The following is a 15,057-nucleotide window of genomic DNA, read 5'->3' as shown; positions in this document are numbered from 1 at the left end:
CAGTTGCTGGTCATCACAAGTGGGGAGAGTGCAGTTGTGCTGCGCTCAGGTTCTGCTTTCAGGTTTCCCAGAGGCATCTGGTTGGCTGCAACGAGAACCGGATGCTGGACTAGATAGGCTGTTGGCCTGATCCAGGAGCCAGACCTTTCTTATGATTGATATTGGACCCTGGAGTCCTGCGTTATATAATGCAATTGTCTTTTTCCTCCTGCAAGAGAATAAGGGCAGATTCCTGACATCTGAGCTCTCTCCCCTCCACACCTCTTTCTCCAGTTTTGAATGATAGTTTCCCAGTCAGTTGGAAAGCCACCAATGGAAGGAGCCTTTAAAAAACAACAACACAGCTTTTCTTTGTCTCCAGAGTACGTTGCTGATCACTGGCAAGAAGATGCTTTCTTTGGCTACCAGTATCTGAATGGCGTCAACCCCATGGTGATCGAGAAGTGTACCAAGATCCCGGCCAACTTCCCTGTGACCCAAGAGATGGTAGCTGGCTTCCTTGGGGCATCCACCACCCTGCAGGAGGAAATCCAGGTGATTTGCTTTTCGTTCCTGACTTCCCCAAGTGAACAGCCACTGCATATTTCCATGGGGTAAGAGATTCCCCACAGAACAGAGGCTCTCATCTCAAGAGGCAGCTGGAATGCCCCACTCTAGAGCTGGCTAGGGATGGAAAGATCTGCCAGTTTCGGTTCTCTCCGTTCCTCATTTTTCCAGTGTTAAATTCAGTTCTCCACATTTCTACAGCAATCTGTGGATTTTTAAAAAAAATCCTCATGAAAATTCTCCATCATTTTATTGCGAATTTCTCCAAAAAACCACACTTTTGTAGGCAGTTTTGACAATATATGCAGTTTTGCAAGCCATTTCTTATCATTTCATGCCTTTTTGCATGTTATTTTTACTCATGTCTTCATTTTTATGCACACTTTCCCCTAATATATGCATTTTTGTAAATGTTGTTTAGTTGGTGAACTGCATCCCAAAATTCTAATAAATGCGAATTTCAAAGGATGGCTGCTTTTCGGTTCTCAAATTGTTTTGGAAATCGCAAATTTGTTAAGGCCTGTTTGACATGCGAACTGATTCAAAATTCTTACCCACTCCAGAACTGGCTGCATCTTAGCCACCAGGGCCTCACGGGGTGTGGGTTGCATCTCAGCGCTGTGGGTTGGCTTATTCTCACAGCAAGCATAGTGACGACCCCACTGCCCCCCTAATTGTTCTTTCTTTAAAGAAGGGAAATGTCTTCATCGTGGATTACAAGATCCTTGAGGGCATCCCGACCAACATAATCCAAGGCCAGCAGCAGTACATGGCAGCCCCTCTCTGCCTCCTGTACCAGACGCCTTCCAGGGACCTTGTCCCCATTGCTATCCAGGTAAACAACCAAAACAGGATGCTGGAAACCAGCCCCATTAATGGGCTGGGAACGGTCAGTTCCTTGAATCTTGCAAGAACTGGGGGCTGATGTCGCAAAACACCAGCCTGTCTCCTTGTGGGAACTGCCAGTGGCTTTCCGGCCTCTGCAAGGGCCTTCTGGCTTCTCTAGGCCTCGCAATAGCCTGTCCACGCATGCTCCCTTTCCTCCTCTATGGCTATATGCTAGAGGTCGGCAGCTGGCATTCCCGGAGGCCAAAGTGGCCCCCTTCAGCTAGCTGGAACAACCCCATAGAACAAGTCAGATGGCGAGATGAGGAGGGGCATGCATCTCCAAAACATTGCCTTTCCCCCTCCTTTCACTCACTCATGCCTCTCTGTCTCCCTCTGTCTCATTCACACTTGAGGGAATTGGCAGTGGAGAGATTTGACCCCCCCCCCAACGCAACGCAATGCTCTGGCAAAGATCCATTAGGTTGACACCTAGCCCAATGACCCCTCTTGGGGGCCTGTTCCAACCTGCCCTCCCCGCTGTTCCATTCCCTCCCCTCCATAGTTCTGTCCATTCTTTATTCTCTCAGTTTCTCATTTTTCCAATCTTGAATTCAGCTCTCCACATTTCCGCAGCAATTTGCAATTTTTAAAAAAATCCTTATGAAAATTCTCCAACGTTTTAGTGGGGATTTCTCCCAATAAACATATTTTTGTAGGCAGTTTTAACTAATGTACACATTTTTTATGCACACTTTTCCCTTATATAAGCATTTTTGTAAACATTGTTTGGTTGGCGAACTGCATCGGAAAATTCAAACAAGTGCGACTTTCAAAGGATGGCCGTGCTCCGGTTCTGTGTTTTGATAACTTCTGCTTGAAATGCGAACTGAACTGCATTTCTCTCCCACCCCTCCTCCTCGGTCACCCCCACCATCACCAATCGTGGGCTTCTCTCCTTCTTTTCCTCAGCTCGACCAAACCCCTGGCCCCGACAGCCCCATCTTCCTCCCCTGTGATCCTGTGTGGGATTGGACCCTGGCTAAGATGTGGGTGCGCAACGCCGACTTCCACGTCCACCAGAACATCTCCCACCTCCTCCGGACACACCTGATGGCCGAAGTCTTTGCTGTGTGCACTCTGAGGCATTTGCCGTTGTGTCATCCTCTCTTCAAGGTAGGGCAACGGGAGCGCAACAGCAACAATGCCCCAGTCCTGTTAGGGTTCTCAGCCTCGCTTGAGATAACTACTTGCAGCCAGAGAGATCCCTGAGGGGGCAAGAAAAGGTGAGGAGATGGCCTTAGTTCCCTTTCCTGCCATCGCAGCCATCACCTGACAAGCTCAAAGGTCAAACTATGAGCAAGTCCATCTTGGAAAGTGCTACCTGGATGGGGAGGGAGGTGCTACGCTGGTGTACAAGGCCACCTCAAGGCATTTTGCTGCCTGAGGCCAAGGACAAGATGGTGCCCCCCCTCCACAATTCAATGTACAGAATCTGACTGGAAGACTACCAGCTTGAATAGATTTTTAAAAGGATTAGACAGATTCATGGAGGATAAGGCTGTCACTGGCTACAAGTCCTCCTCCATGGTGGCTCTGTTCTACTTCCACTGTCGGAGGCTGTATACCTCTGAACGCCAGTTGCTGGGAATCACAAGTGGGGAGAGTGCTCTTGTGCTCAAGTCCTGCTGGTGAGCCTCCCAGAGGCATCTGGTTGGCCACTGTGAGAACAGGATGCTGGACTAGATGGGCCACCAGCCTGATCCAGCGGCAGGCCTCTTCTGATGTTCTCCCTTCAACATTCACAAAGGGCCAACATCTTTCGTTGTACTTAAGGACAACAGAGTAGCTTAGGGGCCTCAGAGCAGGCTAGTTTAGGGGAGTCGGAGGGAACAGCGGTGGAGGCAGAGGCCATCCACGTTATAAGTCGCCTGAGTCAGCAGCCTCACTCTGCTTAATGGAAGGGCTGGTATTGCAAGCCCAGAACTGTTCAGAATGGTAGAGCCCACCATGGTGCCATATCTGTTCATATCCTTTAAGAATTAAGGGGATTGCTTCTGTTAGGGAGGGGGGACTTTTTTGGCAGAGGAATCTGAGGGCACATATTCTGCCAAAGGATCTTGGATGCTGCACAAGCATATATCGCGAGCTATGCATAGTGAGTCATCAATCAGTTCACCACCCCTTGTATCCATGATCTGTCAAGCTGCATAGATGGGCCTGCAGTAGTGAACTGTCAGGAGCGAGGGAGTCTTCTCCAGTGCCTTGGTTGGAAGTCTGGCTGCATGGCTTTCAAGTCACTCTTCCAGTGTTACAGTTCAAGAATTCAACAGATTTCTCTTCCACCTTGCAGCTGCTGATCCCACACTTCCGCTACACCCTCCAGATCAATGCTTTGGCCAGGGTCAGGCTCATCATGGAAGGTGGCATGATGGATAAGGTAAGAGACAGTGCCTTTTCCCATTCAGTATGCCCAGTGCCTTTTCCTTCCCACTTTGTTAGTGTTGTATTCCAAGGCCTACAAAGAAGATGCATCCAAAGCCTATGAATTGCCTTAGCAATTTTCTCCATGGAGTAGGTATCCTTGCCAGATTAGCACACTCTCTCTAAACTGAACAAACAAACAAGCAGTGACAAAGATGTCCAGGTACAAAACACTGTCTAAAATGCAGCAGATTTTGTTTGAAAGCTGAACCCAGACAATCAGATACAGAAATATGTCAAAAATGGTTCACAGCTCAAAGCCTTTCTTAAAAAAACTGAATTCTAAATCTTGTGCACCTGAAATATTACTTGAAAACCAGTGATTTGGCTACCCCAGCAAGTTTTTGGCCACCAAGCCATTCTGCCTTCATTTCAGGTCTTCTTTCTTCTTCCTCAATTCTCTTCTGCTTCTGGTAGTCCACCACAAACAACAACACCAACTGAGACTCTCTCCCCCAACCAACCTGGACTGACCTTTGATTGACTAGAACCCTGCCATATATTCCTTCTTCTGGCCCCTCTGGATCAGCCCCAGCCAATCACACTGTCTAACTAAGTATTCTAAACCTGCAAGCACCAACCAGAAAATACCTCCCTTCTATCCTGCTTTTGCATACTGAGAGTTCTATCTTCCTTCCCTCCTTGGCTGTCAGTTAAGGTTCCCCAGTGACATTTAGGGCTTATCCACATGGGAGCATTACTTCATACTAAAGACACTGTTTTTACCTCCATTTTCTATTTGCACCGTCCACAGTAAGGGCTCAATGCCAGCTGTGAACGGGTGTTTTCTATTCACAGTGAGGGGAAGGATTAATCACACAGTTTCCTAATGACCACGCCCTCTAATTTAACATTTCCACTCCCTCTCACTGTTTGGCAACTGAGTATGCTCAGTTTGTTCTACCAGCTGCAGTAGGTTCCATTTAAAACAACAACAACCTGGAATTGTGACTATCTGTATTTTCCCTGGTTGGATACAGCTGAAATACAAATCTTTGTTTGAGCAGTGTTGTGCTTTTGTGCACAAGTTAGGGGGGAAAGAAAAATAACGGTACCGTTTGCAGCAACATAAAAAAAGCCAGCAGAACAGAGGAGAGCAACTGGAAGTTGCTTGTCAACCCACAGGAAACAAAATGAAAGAAGAGAGGAGGAAATAGTGGGCTTGGAGAGGGGAATGATTGACACACCCACCTGAAAGCATCAGAGCAAAGTGTCTACAAGGAGGACTGCAGCGCCTCCACTTTTCGTATTATCAGCGAATTGGGTTAGTATGGATTTACAGGGAGGAAATTGCGTGGTAGCTTCTGTTTGCTGGTAACATCATGTGAACCATGCAAATTAAAAGGCGATGTGAGTAGCACCAAAGACACAGTAAACCTCCATGTAGATGAGCCCCTAAACCAACTTTCACCTGACCAGACAGAAAACTTCCCCCATAAAATGCATTACAACATGCATTACAGAATACATTACATAGAATCCTTTAAAACAGAGTTTAATCAATAGGATTTCTTCACAGATACTTAAAAAACTTAACATCTTTAATTTGACTAAAGAAATTTAAAATAATAATGTTAAAAACTCTAACATTAAATGAATTGTTTTATGATCCGTGGATTTGAAAGGAGGGGGAATATGAATAAATAAAAAAATGAATATCAGTTTACCAAGTTCAGTATATGTCTTATCCCCCTGCCACACAAGCATTTAAATCTATCAGCATGCATAATTTGGAATATTTATACATTCCACATTTTTTCTTTAAAATTAGAAAGCGTTATTTACTTCTTTTTTTGCTGAAATTCATTTCAGTTTTGCCACCTAAGACTAATCCAATAGATCTTCTCCAGGGAAATTCATTAGGTACAGTAATCTAGAAAGGTGTCATAGAATTAAAAATGAAATAATACCTGGTTTTCTCACAATGCAGGGAGCTTGTTGAAGACATTTCATTTATGAATCATTTCCCATGAGGCATCCCAAAGCGATTTACAATATAATAACATATGTAAAACAGATATATAGAGAGAGAAAGTTAAAACAATGGCTTATATGAAAACAATTTAAAAACAATTGCATATATAAAAACCATTTAAAAAACTATTATAAATATCAAAACAGTTTAAAACAACAGCACATGCATAAAAACAACTCAGATCCAAGACAGATACCAACTGGGATAAAGATTGCAGAAGTCTTGTTGAAAGAGGAACATTTTTAGCAGGTGCTGAAAAGACAACAGAGAAGGCAGCTATCTGATACAGAATGGGAGGTAGTTCCAAAGTATAGGTGCCACCACACTAAAGGCCTCATTCTGACATTGTGTGGAACGGACCTCCTGATAGGATGGCATCTGTAAGATGTCCTGTCCTGCAAAATGCAGTGATCTGCTGGGTATGTAGGCAATGAGGTGATCTTTCAGATATCCTGGTCCCAAGCTGTATAGGGCTTTGTGCTCCAATACCAAAACCTTGAACGTAGGCCGGTAGCTAAATGGTAGCAAATTTTATCTCCCCGCTGTCCTGTCCCACATCGCACACACTCACAACATGAAAGCAGGTATGGACAGCTTGAATAGTTCGCCTGTGGAGGTCACTTCCACAAAATGAGATGGTCACCAACGTGGATGTCTTGGAGGAGAGAAAACCATGGAGAATAAGGCTATATAACTGGCTACCAGCCACAGTGGCTGTAAGAAGAGGATGCTGGACTCTGATGAGCCTTTGCCCTGATCCAGCAGCCAGGCTCTTCTTAATCCAGCTCTCCCTTGACCATTCTTTCAGGCTACCTCTGCAGGCTTCGAAGGAATTGTGCCCATTGTGGGGAAAGGTGCCTCCAATATGACCTATGCCTCCCTCTGCCTCCCAGACAACATTGAGGCCCGCAGAGTCACTTCCATCGCTAACTACTACTACCGGGATGACGGAATGAAGATATGGGCTGCCATAGAGAGGTAAAGCCAGGTCTGGCTGGGGCAGATGGGAGTTGTAGTCCAAAATGCCCAGAGGGTACCAGGTTCGGGGAGGCTGCTCTAATGGCTGAAGGCCTCTTTATATTCCAGCTTTGTGACGGGCCTCGTCAGGTTCTACTACAAGACCGATAACCGCGTCCAAAGCGATCCGGAGCTCCAGGGCTGGATTCTGGAGATCTTTACAGAAGCCTTTCAAAGCAGAAAGACATCAGGTGCTCCCTCGTCTCTGGAGACCATGGAACAGCTTACAAAATTCCTGACAATGGTGATTTTCACCTGTTCAGCTCAACATGCTGCTGTCAACAGTGGACAGGTGAGAGTGAGAGGCCTTCCCTGCTTCCCGTCCACGCACACTCATTTCCCATCCCGACAGCAAACATAGATTCTGCCTCTTCTTTGGCATGTGTAGAAGACTCCTTTCATCTCTTGAAATACTCTCCAGCTGATCTTTCATCGTTTCTAGGTTGCAGACATTGCCTGGAGTTGATGTCTGATCCAGCCATGTGGAGGAAGGGGGCATTATTTTTCAATGCCTGGGGAAAACCTCTCAGTGGATTGTGCCCACAACAATAGGGGTGTTCACACGTTATATTCAATGAACGTACAGTCTGTGTACGCTAAGAGTTGAGCTGTACACTCATCCAGTTGTTCATCTGTAACATTCAACGAGTGAATGGTGTGTGTACCTGAGTACAAAATAGGTGAGCCGCACGAATCAACAAGGGCACACTCTTTCACACAAGCACATGTTCATGTGCAGAGGCAGCTTATTCCTGTGTTCAGTGTGATGCGTGAACATGCCTAATGTGTCATGGTTAGGGACGGAAGGATCTGTCAGTTGCAGTTCTCTCACTTTTCTAATCTGAAGTTTGGTTCTCCACATGTCTGCAGCAATTCGTGATTTGTTTTAAAAAAATCTTCATAAAAATTCATCATCATTTTAGTGAGAATTTTTCCTAATATGCAATATTAGTATATTAATGTACACATTTTTGCAAGCAATTTATCCTAATAGAACGCATTGTGTATGTTATTTATATTGTTTAATATATTCATGTTATGTATGTCATTTCGTGCATACTTTCTCCTAATATCAGCATTTTTGTAAACATTGCTTGGTTGGAGAAAGGCATCGCAAAATTCGGATAAGTGCAAATTTCAAAGGATGGCTGTGTTTTGGTTCCCAAATTGTTTCAGAAAGTGCAAATCTGATAAATTCAGCTTTAAATGCGAGCCAAATCTAGTTTCTTCCCCACCCCTAGTCATGATTATGGGTACATTTTACACTTGAGGTCTGCTTTAACCTGGTGCTTCTCTCATCTGCAGTATGACTATGGTGCATGGATCCCCAACTCTCCACCTTCCATGAGAAGACCCCCACCCACAGTGAAGGGCACAGCAACCTTGGAGAGCATCCTTGAGACCATCCCTCAGGTCAATACCACCTGTATCGCTCTGAGCTCTCTGTGGTTGCTAAGCAATGAGGTTGGAGACACGGTAAGCATTTGGAGTGAAGGCAGGACTCTGTTAGATACCAGAGGGGAAAATGTGCCATCTGTGGCAAGAAATGTAGACAGGCTGTGCAGAGGTCAGTGGAAAATGGTCTTCCTAATATTTCCATGGTGTTGCATTCTCAGCTCTGAAAAACAGTCTGGAACAAATTCATCAAAACAAATGACAATGCAATGTTGACAGGCCTTTTCTGTACTGTTCTGTATGCTTTGAATAGGAATGTCACACACTCTTTTATGTTTATTTTTATATCTTGAAAACTTAATAAAGAATGAATGATTAAATAAATAAATAATTGTAGACCTCCGTTTTGCTACTAAACTGTTGAATTTTAGTCTCAAAATGGAATTTTTGCAAAATTATTAATCTTTTTTTAAAAACAACAACACCCAAACTTCTATTTTAAATATAATATTGTTATTTGTCAGATGGACAAATCATATCAGACGCACTATTGAAACTTTATTTCCCTCATTACAATTCATTTTTATTAATAATTAATTGCATAGCAATTTAAGGTATAATTGTTTTAAATAAAGATTCTTTACACATTTCAAACTAGCCTTGAAATTTTGAGATCTTATAAATTAAGTCTCAAAACATTCAACTCATTAATTCGGACAGAGACACAAATCTATATCCTTTAATGAGTTCACATCGGAGGGATTGCATTACAGTAGTAGCAGGGGGATACCTGTGGCCTTCCAGAGGTTGCTGCACTCCAGCTCCCATCAGCCCCAGCCAGCATGGCCAATGGTCAAGGATGATGGGAGGTGGAGTCCAGCAACATCTGGAGGGTCACAGCTTCAATATCCCTGTAGTAGTGCAATCTACATCTTGCCTAACATCACAGTTAAACACAAAACAAAAACTTTGCTTTGAATATTTCAAAATGCGGGACAGCGTCCATGAAGTTTTAAATGTGGGTTTTAGGATTTTGAATGTGAGAAAGTCACTATAAATTAAATGTGAATTGAGCAGGAAGTTTAGGACATGGTCATTGCTGATTTTCCCCACATCTTTTCCAGAGACCTTTGGGATTCTATCCCGATGAACATTTCACCGAGGACGAGCCAAAGCGGCTCATGGTGGCCTTCCAGAACCACCTGGCGGAGATTTCTGAGGATATTAACAAGAGGAACAAGTCCCTAACCCTCCCGTACAACTACTTGAACCCTCCTCAGGTCGAGAACAGCATCTCCATTTAGGTCTCGGGCGCTTAAATGATGATGTCACCCAATTTTGTAATGGATCGCCAAGTTTCTCCATCTTAGTATGCTCAGTGACATTATGCATTGAGGGGTCTGCCTCTCCAAAGGACTTCTCTGGCTCAGAATGTAAAACGAGGCATTATGAGATTCTGCACAGCTGACTTCTGCATCTTGTGCACGTAGGCGCATCCGTGTAGAATTTCTTCAAAGTTTAACCTTTTCCTTCCTACTCCAATCCTCTTTGATTGCCGTGAAGCTACATGAACGAAAAGGCACCTGCTTTACAGAACAACCAAGTTTTTTAATGCTCAGCCCTTGTTCTCATTGAGAAACTCTTTCTGGTTCTACGAATTAAGCTGCAATCCTGTATCCACACCCCAGAACTCCACTGGGGCTTCCTTCTAAGTAGGCACGTATAGGAGTGCATGTAAATGACCACAATAGAGCTGATAATAGCACAGTGGGGAGGAGAGCCTGGCTGGGAGGCCAGAGTCTGTGAGTTCAAATCCCCGCTCGTGTCTCCTGGGTGTCAAGGGCCAGCTAAAGATCACCCCACAGTGAGTGGCTCAGGGGTTACGTGCCCTGCCACCTGAGCAGCCGTGGGCAAGCTGCAGAGTCCCAAGGAGCACAGTTGCCCCCAGCTGGCAGTTGTGGACCAGGAAGGGGCTGGCTTGTGCAGCTGTGGCAAGCTGAGCAGGCCCTAGCCAGCTGGGGAGGACTAGCCTCAGAGGGAGGCAATGGGAAACCCCATCTGAATACCGCTTACCATGAACACCCTATTCGTAGGATCGCCATAAGTCGGGATCAACATGAAGGCAGTCCATTTCCATTTTCAAATGACCACAAAGTGTATTCTCTATTATCTCAGCTTTTTGTTACCAGTTTGCTTACTGTTCCCCGTCCATATCTCGAAAGCCCCCTCTTCTGTTTGGGGAGGAGGGACAGTTAAATTTCCAAGCGGCTCTGTCCCATGGCTGCTGGGAACTACAATCCCCACCGGGTCCAATACAATCAGGTGCATGCCCGCCACAGCATCTAATCAATGTGCAAATGCCAACATCATAAGTTAGGTGAGAGTTCTTAGACTAGTGGATGAGCTTTTCCTAAGAATTCTCTGAGAAAAGTTGTAAATGCTGCACTGAGCCAAGTTGATTATGAACTGAGTTGGGGTTAGTTCTTCCTCTGCTACATGCGGTATCTTAAAACCACTGTACAGAGGACGCCCATCACTGTTAAGTCGCCATGCATCACTGCTGTGCGCTCGCTCCCAGCCTCCCCTCTTCGTATTCAACTCAGAAGGGAGTTTTTTCTCTTGAATTCTCAGGAGCCAGACTTAAAGTACGATCAGTTGGGTTGAACATTAACTTTCACAGCTCTTGTTGGGCTGAGCAGGAACAAAAGGTGGAGCATTGGCTTCAGAAAGATAAGATATTGTGTGTCTTAATAAATAAACAAATTAACACATACAAAAAAAATTAACATACCAAACCCAAATTAGTATGTGTCACTTCAGACCGGGACAAGATATTTCATAGGGGTGCAATTGTTGAGATGACTATCGCAATTTCAAGGCCCGCTTAAGAACATAAGAACATAAGAAGATTGACTAAGATTATATTGCAAAACCAAAACCAAGCAACCCTGTGCATTTGGGAGCATTTGTCATGGTTACTGTTAAAAGGAACTCAATAATAATTAACCTATTCAACGCTCCCTGTGTTGACTCAGAGGTCTAGGAGCTCCTACGGAACAATCACACATGGTCTGAATGAAACAAAGCAAAGTTGTGTGTGGAAATGGTGCGGAACATGCAGCATACTTAATTTTGCCACTGCTAAGAAGTGTTGGAAGTGGGGCAAGAACAACTCCTGTTTTGTCCTTTTGTTTATGTTCCAGAAGAGAGAGAGAGGTCGGGTCCTCCGGATGGCTAGGCTTGACTACCTTTACCTGTGATGCTCTGACTTCCTTCTGTCGCAGACTGAAATGCTTAGGGAAGCTTATCTGCCCCTCCTCCTTCCGCCCTTTCCTTCTTCTCTTCTTCAACTGTCAGAGAGAGAGGAGACACCTTTGTCTCTGCCCTCTCTCTCCTGAGCCATGAGGGCGACTCCCAAACCTGGGTGTTGCACCTCCAACCTAGTTAGAACTAGGTATGCCTTTCCTATCTACTATGTATTTCTATAAATAAAGTAGCTTTTCTTATTTTACTAAGACTTACGTCTCAGTGATCTCAATGCAGGGTAAAAGCCTGCTTTCTCCGGTAAACGCACACACTGGCACACACGCATCTCAGACTGCTGACAATCTCTGCTCATTTATACAAATTTACATAACAAGAAGCAGGATTAGGCAAGATGAAATCACGCTGTGGGTGGTAGCTGAACAGGAGAATCAAGTTAAGTGAGCAAGCCCACACTCATTACAGCAGCATTCCCCAACTTGGTGCCATCCAGATGCTTTGGACTACAACTCCCATCAGCCCCAGCCAGTACATCTGTGCTGGCTGGGGCTGATGGGAGTTGTAGTCCAAAACAGCTAGAGGGCACCAGGTTGGAGAAGGATGCAGAACAGGAATAGACCATACACACATGGTCAAAGACAACCCAGAAGGAATAGACTGAGCTCACAGAGCTGGACAGGACCTTGAGAAGGAAAAGTCCTCTCAAGACTACCACTTTGGACACATCATGAGAAGACATGATTCACTAGAAAAGACAATAATGCTGAGAAAAACAGAAGGGAGCTGAAAAAGAAGGCCAAACCAGAGATGGGTTGATTCCATCAAGGAAGCCACAGACCTGAACTTGCAAGATCTGAACAGGGTGGTTCATGACAGATGCTCTTAGAGGTCGCTCATTCATAGGGTTGCCATAAGTCGTAATTGACTTGAAGGCACATAACAACAAACATTGTTTGAAAGCTTTAAAGTTGAACAAGTGTTCCAGAGAGAAGGTTAGGCAGCCTTGACAGGCTAACTTTTCCTGCAACTAGGAATTTTTGACACGGGGAAGCATTAGAACAGGTGGTTCCAACCCCCACCTGTGGTCTGAAGTGTAGAGTCTTTGAAGGAGTGTAGCACATATTGTTTTGAACATACCCATAAACAATTAGATTATCTTATTTGTTTCTTATATTTATATCCCACCTTTCCTCCAAGGAGTTCAAGGTGACAAACATGGTTCTCTGCCTCCCTATTTTATCTTCACAACAACCCTGTGAGGTAGGCTAGGCTGAGAGAGACAGTGACTGGCCCAAGGTACTCCAGTGAGCTTCATGGCTGAGCAGAGATTTGAACCCTGGTCTGCCAGACCCTGGTCTGACACTATAACCCACCCTCTATGTGCTGCCCACTACCAGAGATGTTACGCTTCCCCTCATGACGGATCTGTTACTGGTCTCAGCATTGGCCCCCAATCAAGCCTCTGCGGCAGTTCAGATGAAATAAAGTAATATATATATTATGGGTTGGACCCAGATTCAGCCAGTCAATCCATTTACTGTAAGCACGACTGAGTCTGGAGTGATACAACCCATTGATTTTAGATAACATAATGCCTATTTTGCCCAACATCCAAAAATGGATCCCAAAATCCCAAACTCTGATTCCATAATCTGATTGTGAGGGATCCTTTTGACAAGACGCACAGGTCTTCAAGTCTGGCTGATAAATTTTGTGGCAATGGTAAGCACTGATTCATTATTTCATTATTTAGGATGTTCTTCTTGTTTCATTGTTTCTTCTGAATATGAATTGTAAATTGTCTTGAGGATTTAATATATGTATATATATATATATGGAAAAGCAGAAAAACGTGTGCTATCTTAATAAATAAACATGTGAAACTACAAACAGCACACTTTCCTGTCCTCGAGTCCCTCCATACAACAGCATTTATTTATTTTTAGTAATTATTACATTTATTTCCCACCTTTCCTCCTAGCAGGAGCCCAGGGCAGCAATTACAGCATCTGTAATGAGGAAGTTCTCGGGGGGAGGGATGAAAGAAATTTGGACTTTTGCAAGCTGATTCAAATTAAATCTGTCTGTTTTTCTCCATTGTCCATTTTCCGTGCCCTTTTTACCCAACCCCCAAATCACCTCTGTTCCTCTCAGTCATGTGCCTTTCAGCATCCAGTGTTTGTTGGCCTGTCTCAGCCACCATGGATAGTTCCAAGAAGTCTGGGAAGACTCACTGAGCCACTTGGACAGCTCCTTGAATGTTCAGACTAAAACCCGGAGCGGATTCCACTGCCGCACTGACATGGAGGCACCAGCCGCCCCTGACTGTATGTTTTCACACGTACAGTCATTTGCCTTCCAGACATTTTACAGATCTGGTAATTTTAAAAATAATGCATTAAATGCTGTCTTGATGTTTTTGAGATCAGTGGAGCAGGGGAGAATAATTTTTCTTAAGAAATTCATGAGAAATCAGTTAATAAACTTTTTTCTAAAGTGCTCTTTGTTGTTGTTCTGTGCCTTCAAGTCAGTTACGACTTATGGCAACCTTATGAATCAGTGACCTCCAAGAGCATCTGTCATGAACCACCCTGCTCAGATCTTGTAAGTTCAGGTCTGTGGCTTCCTTTATGGACTCAATCCATCTCTTGTTTAGCCTTCCTCTTTTTCTACTCCCTTCTGTTTTCCCCAGGGTTATTGTCTTTTCTAATGAATCATGTCTTCTCATTATGTGTCCAAAGTATGATAACCTCAGTTGCATCATTTTAGCTTCTAGTGACAGTTCTGGTTTAATTTGTTCTAACACCCAATTATTTGTCATTTTCGTGGTCCATGGTATCTGCAAAGCTCTCCTCCAACACCACATTTCAAATGAGTTGATTTTTCTCTTATCCGCTTTTTTCACTGTCCAACTTTCACATCCATACATAGAGATCGGGAATACCATGGTCTGAATGATCCTGACTTGAGTGTTCAGTGATACATCTTTGCATTTGGGGACCTTTTCTAGTTCTTTCATAGATGCCCTCCCCAATCCTAGCCTTCTTCTGATTTCTTGATGATTATCTCCATTTTGGTTAATGACCATGCCGAGTTATTGATAATCCTTGACAAGTTCAATGTCCTCATTGCCAACTTCAAAGTTATATAAATCTTCTTTTGTCATTACTTTAGTCTTCTTGACGTTCAGCTGTAGTCCTGCTTTTGTGCTTTCCTCTTTAACTTTCATCAGCATTCGTTTCAAATCATTACTGGTTTCTGCTAGTAGTATGGTATTGTCTGCATATCTTAAATTATTGATATAATCAATGCTGCAAGTGCATTACCACCCATGGACTCCAGGTGGTGTCACTTCTCTTCCTCTGAGTGTATATGTCTTTTTCGGGTTTTGCAACTTGCTAGAAGTTTGGGCTGAGAAGGAAATGTTTCCGTTTTTGGGCAAATGAGAACTCAAGGAATCACAATTCAGCGTTGTGTGTGAATCTATGGTAGGGTTGGAATGAACCGCCCATTTTGGTTCTTAGTTACTCCTAAGCTTGTGGGCTTCCCAT

General features: G+C 44.1%; 1 protein-coding gene across 3 annotated transcripts in view; it reads left to right on the top strand.

Moving 5' to 3' along the window:
• The window catches only part of LOC133366476 (polyunsaturated fatty acid lipoxygenase ALOX15B-like), a 29,202-nt gene extending 17,468 nt beyond the window's left edge, over positions 1-11,734 (top strand). For all 3 annotated transcript variants that reach the window (XM_061589621.1, XM_061589622.1, XM_061589619.1), the window contains exons 9-16: positions 362-534; positions 1,238-1,381; positions 2,344-2,547; positions 3,725-3,811; positions 6,639-6,808; positions 6,917-7,139; positions 8,153-8,323; positions 9,367-11,734. In XM_061589621.1, coding sequence (XP_061445605.1) covers positions 362-534; positions 1,238-1,381; positions 2,344-2,547; positions 3,725-3,811; positions 6,639-6,808; positions 6,917-7,139; positions 8,153-8,323; positions 9,367-9,546 — 1,352 coding nt within the window. In that variant the 3' untranslated portion in view covers positions 9,547-11,734. The remainder of the gene's footprint in view (positions 1-361; positions 535-1,237; positions 1,382-2,343; positions 2,548-3,724; positions 3,812-6,638; positions 6,809-6,916; positions 7,140-8,152; positions 8,324-9,366) is intronic.
• The last annotated feature ends 3,323 nt before the right edge of the window (positions 11,735-15,057 follow it).

Source organism: Rhineura floridana, chromosome 11 (assembly GCF_030035675.1).
Source record: "Rhineura floridana isolate rRhiFlo1 chromosome 11, rRhiFlo1.hap2, whole genome shotgun sequence".
NCBI lineage: Eukaryota > Metazoa > Chordata > Lepidosauria > Squamata > Rhineuridae > Rhineura > Rhineura floridana.
This window is presented reverse-complemented; position numbering and strand designations above follow the sequence as displayed.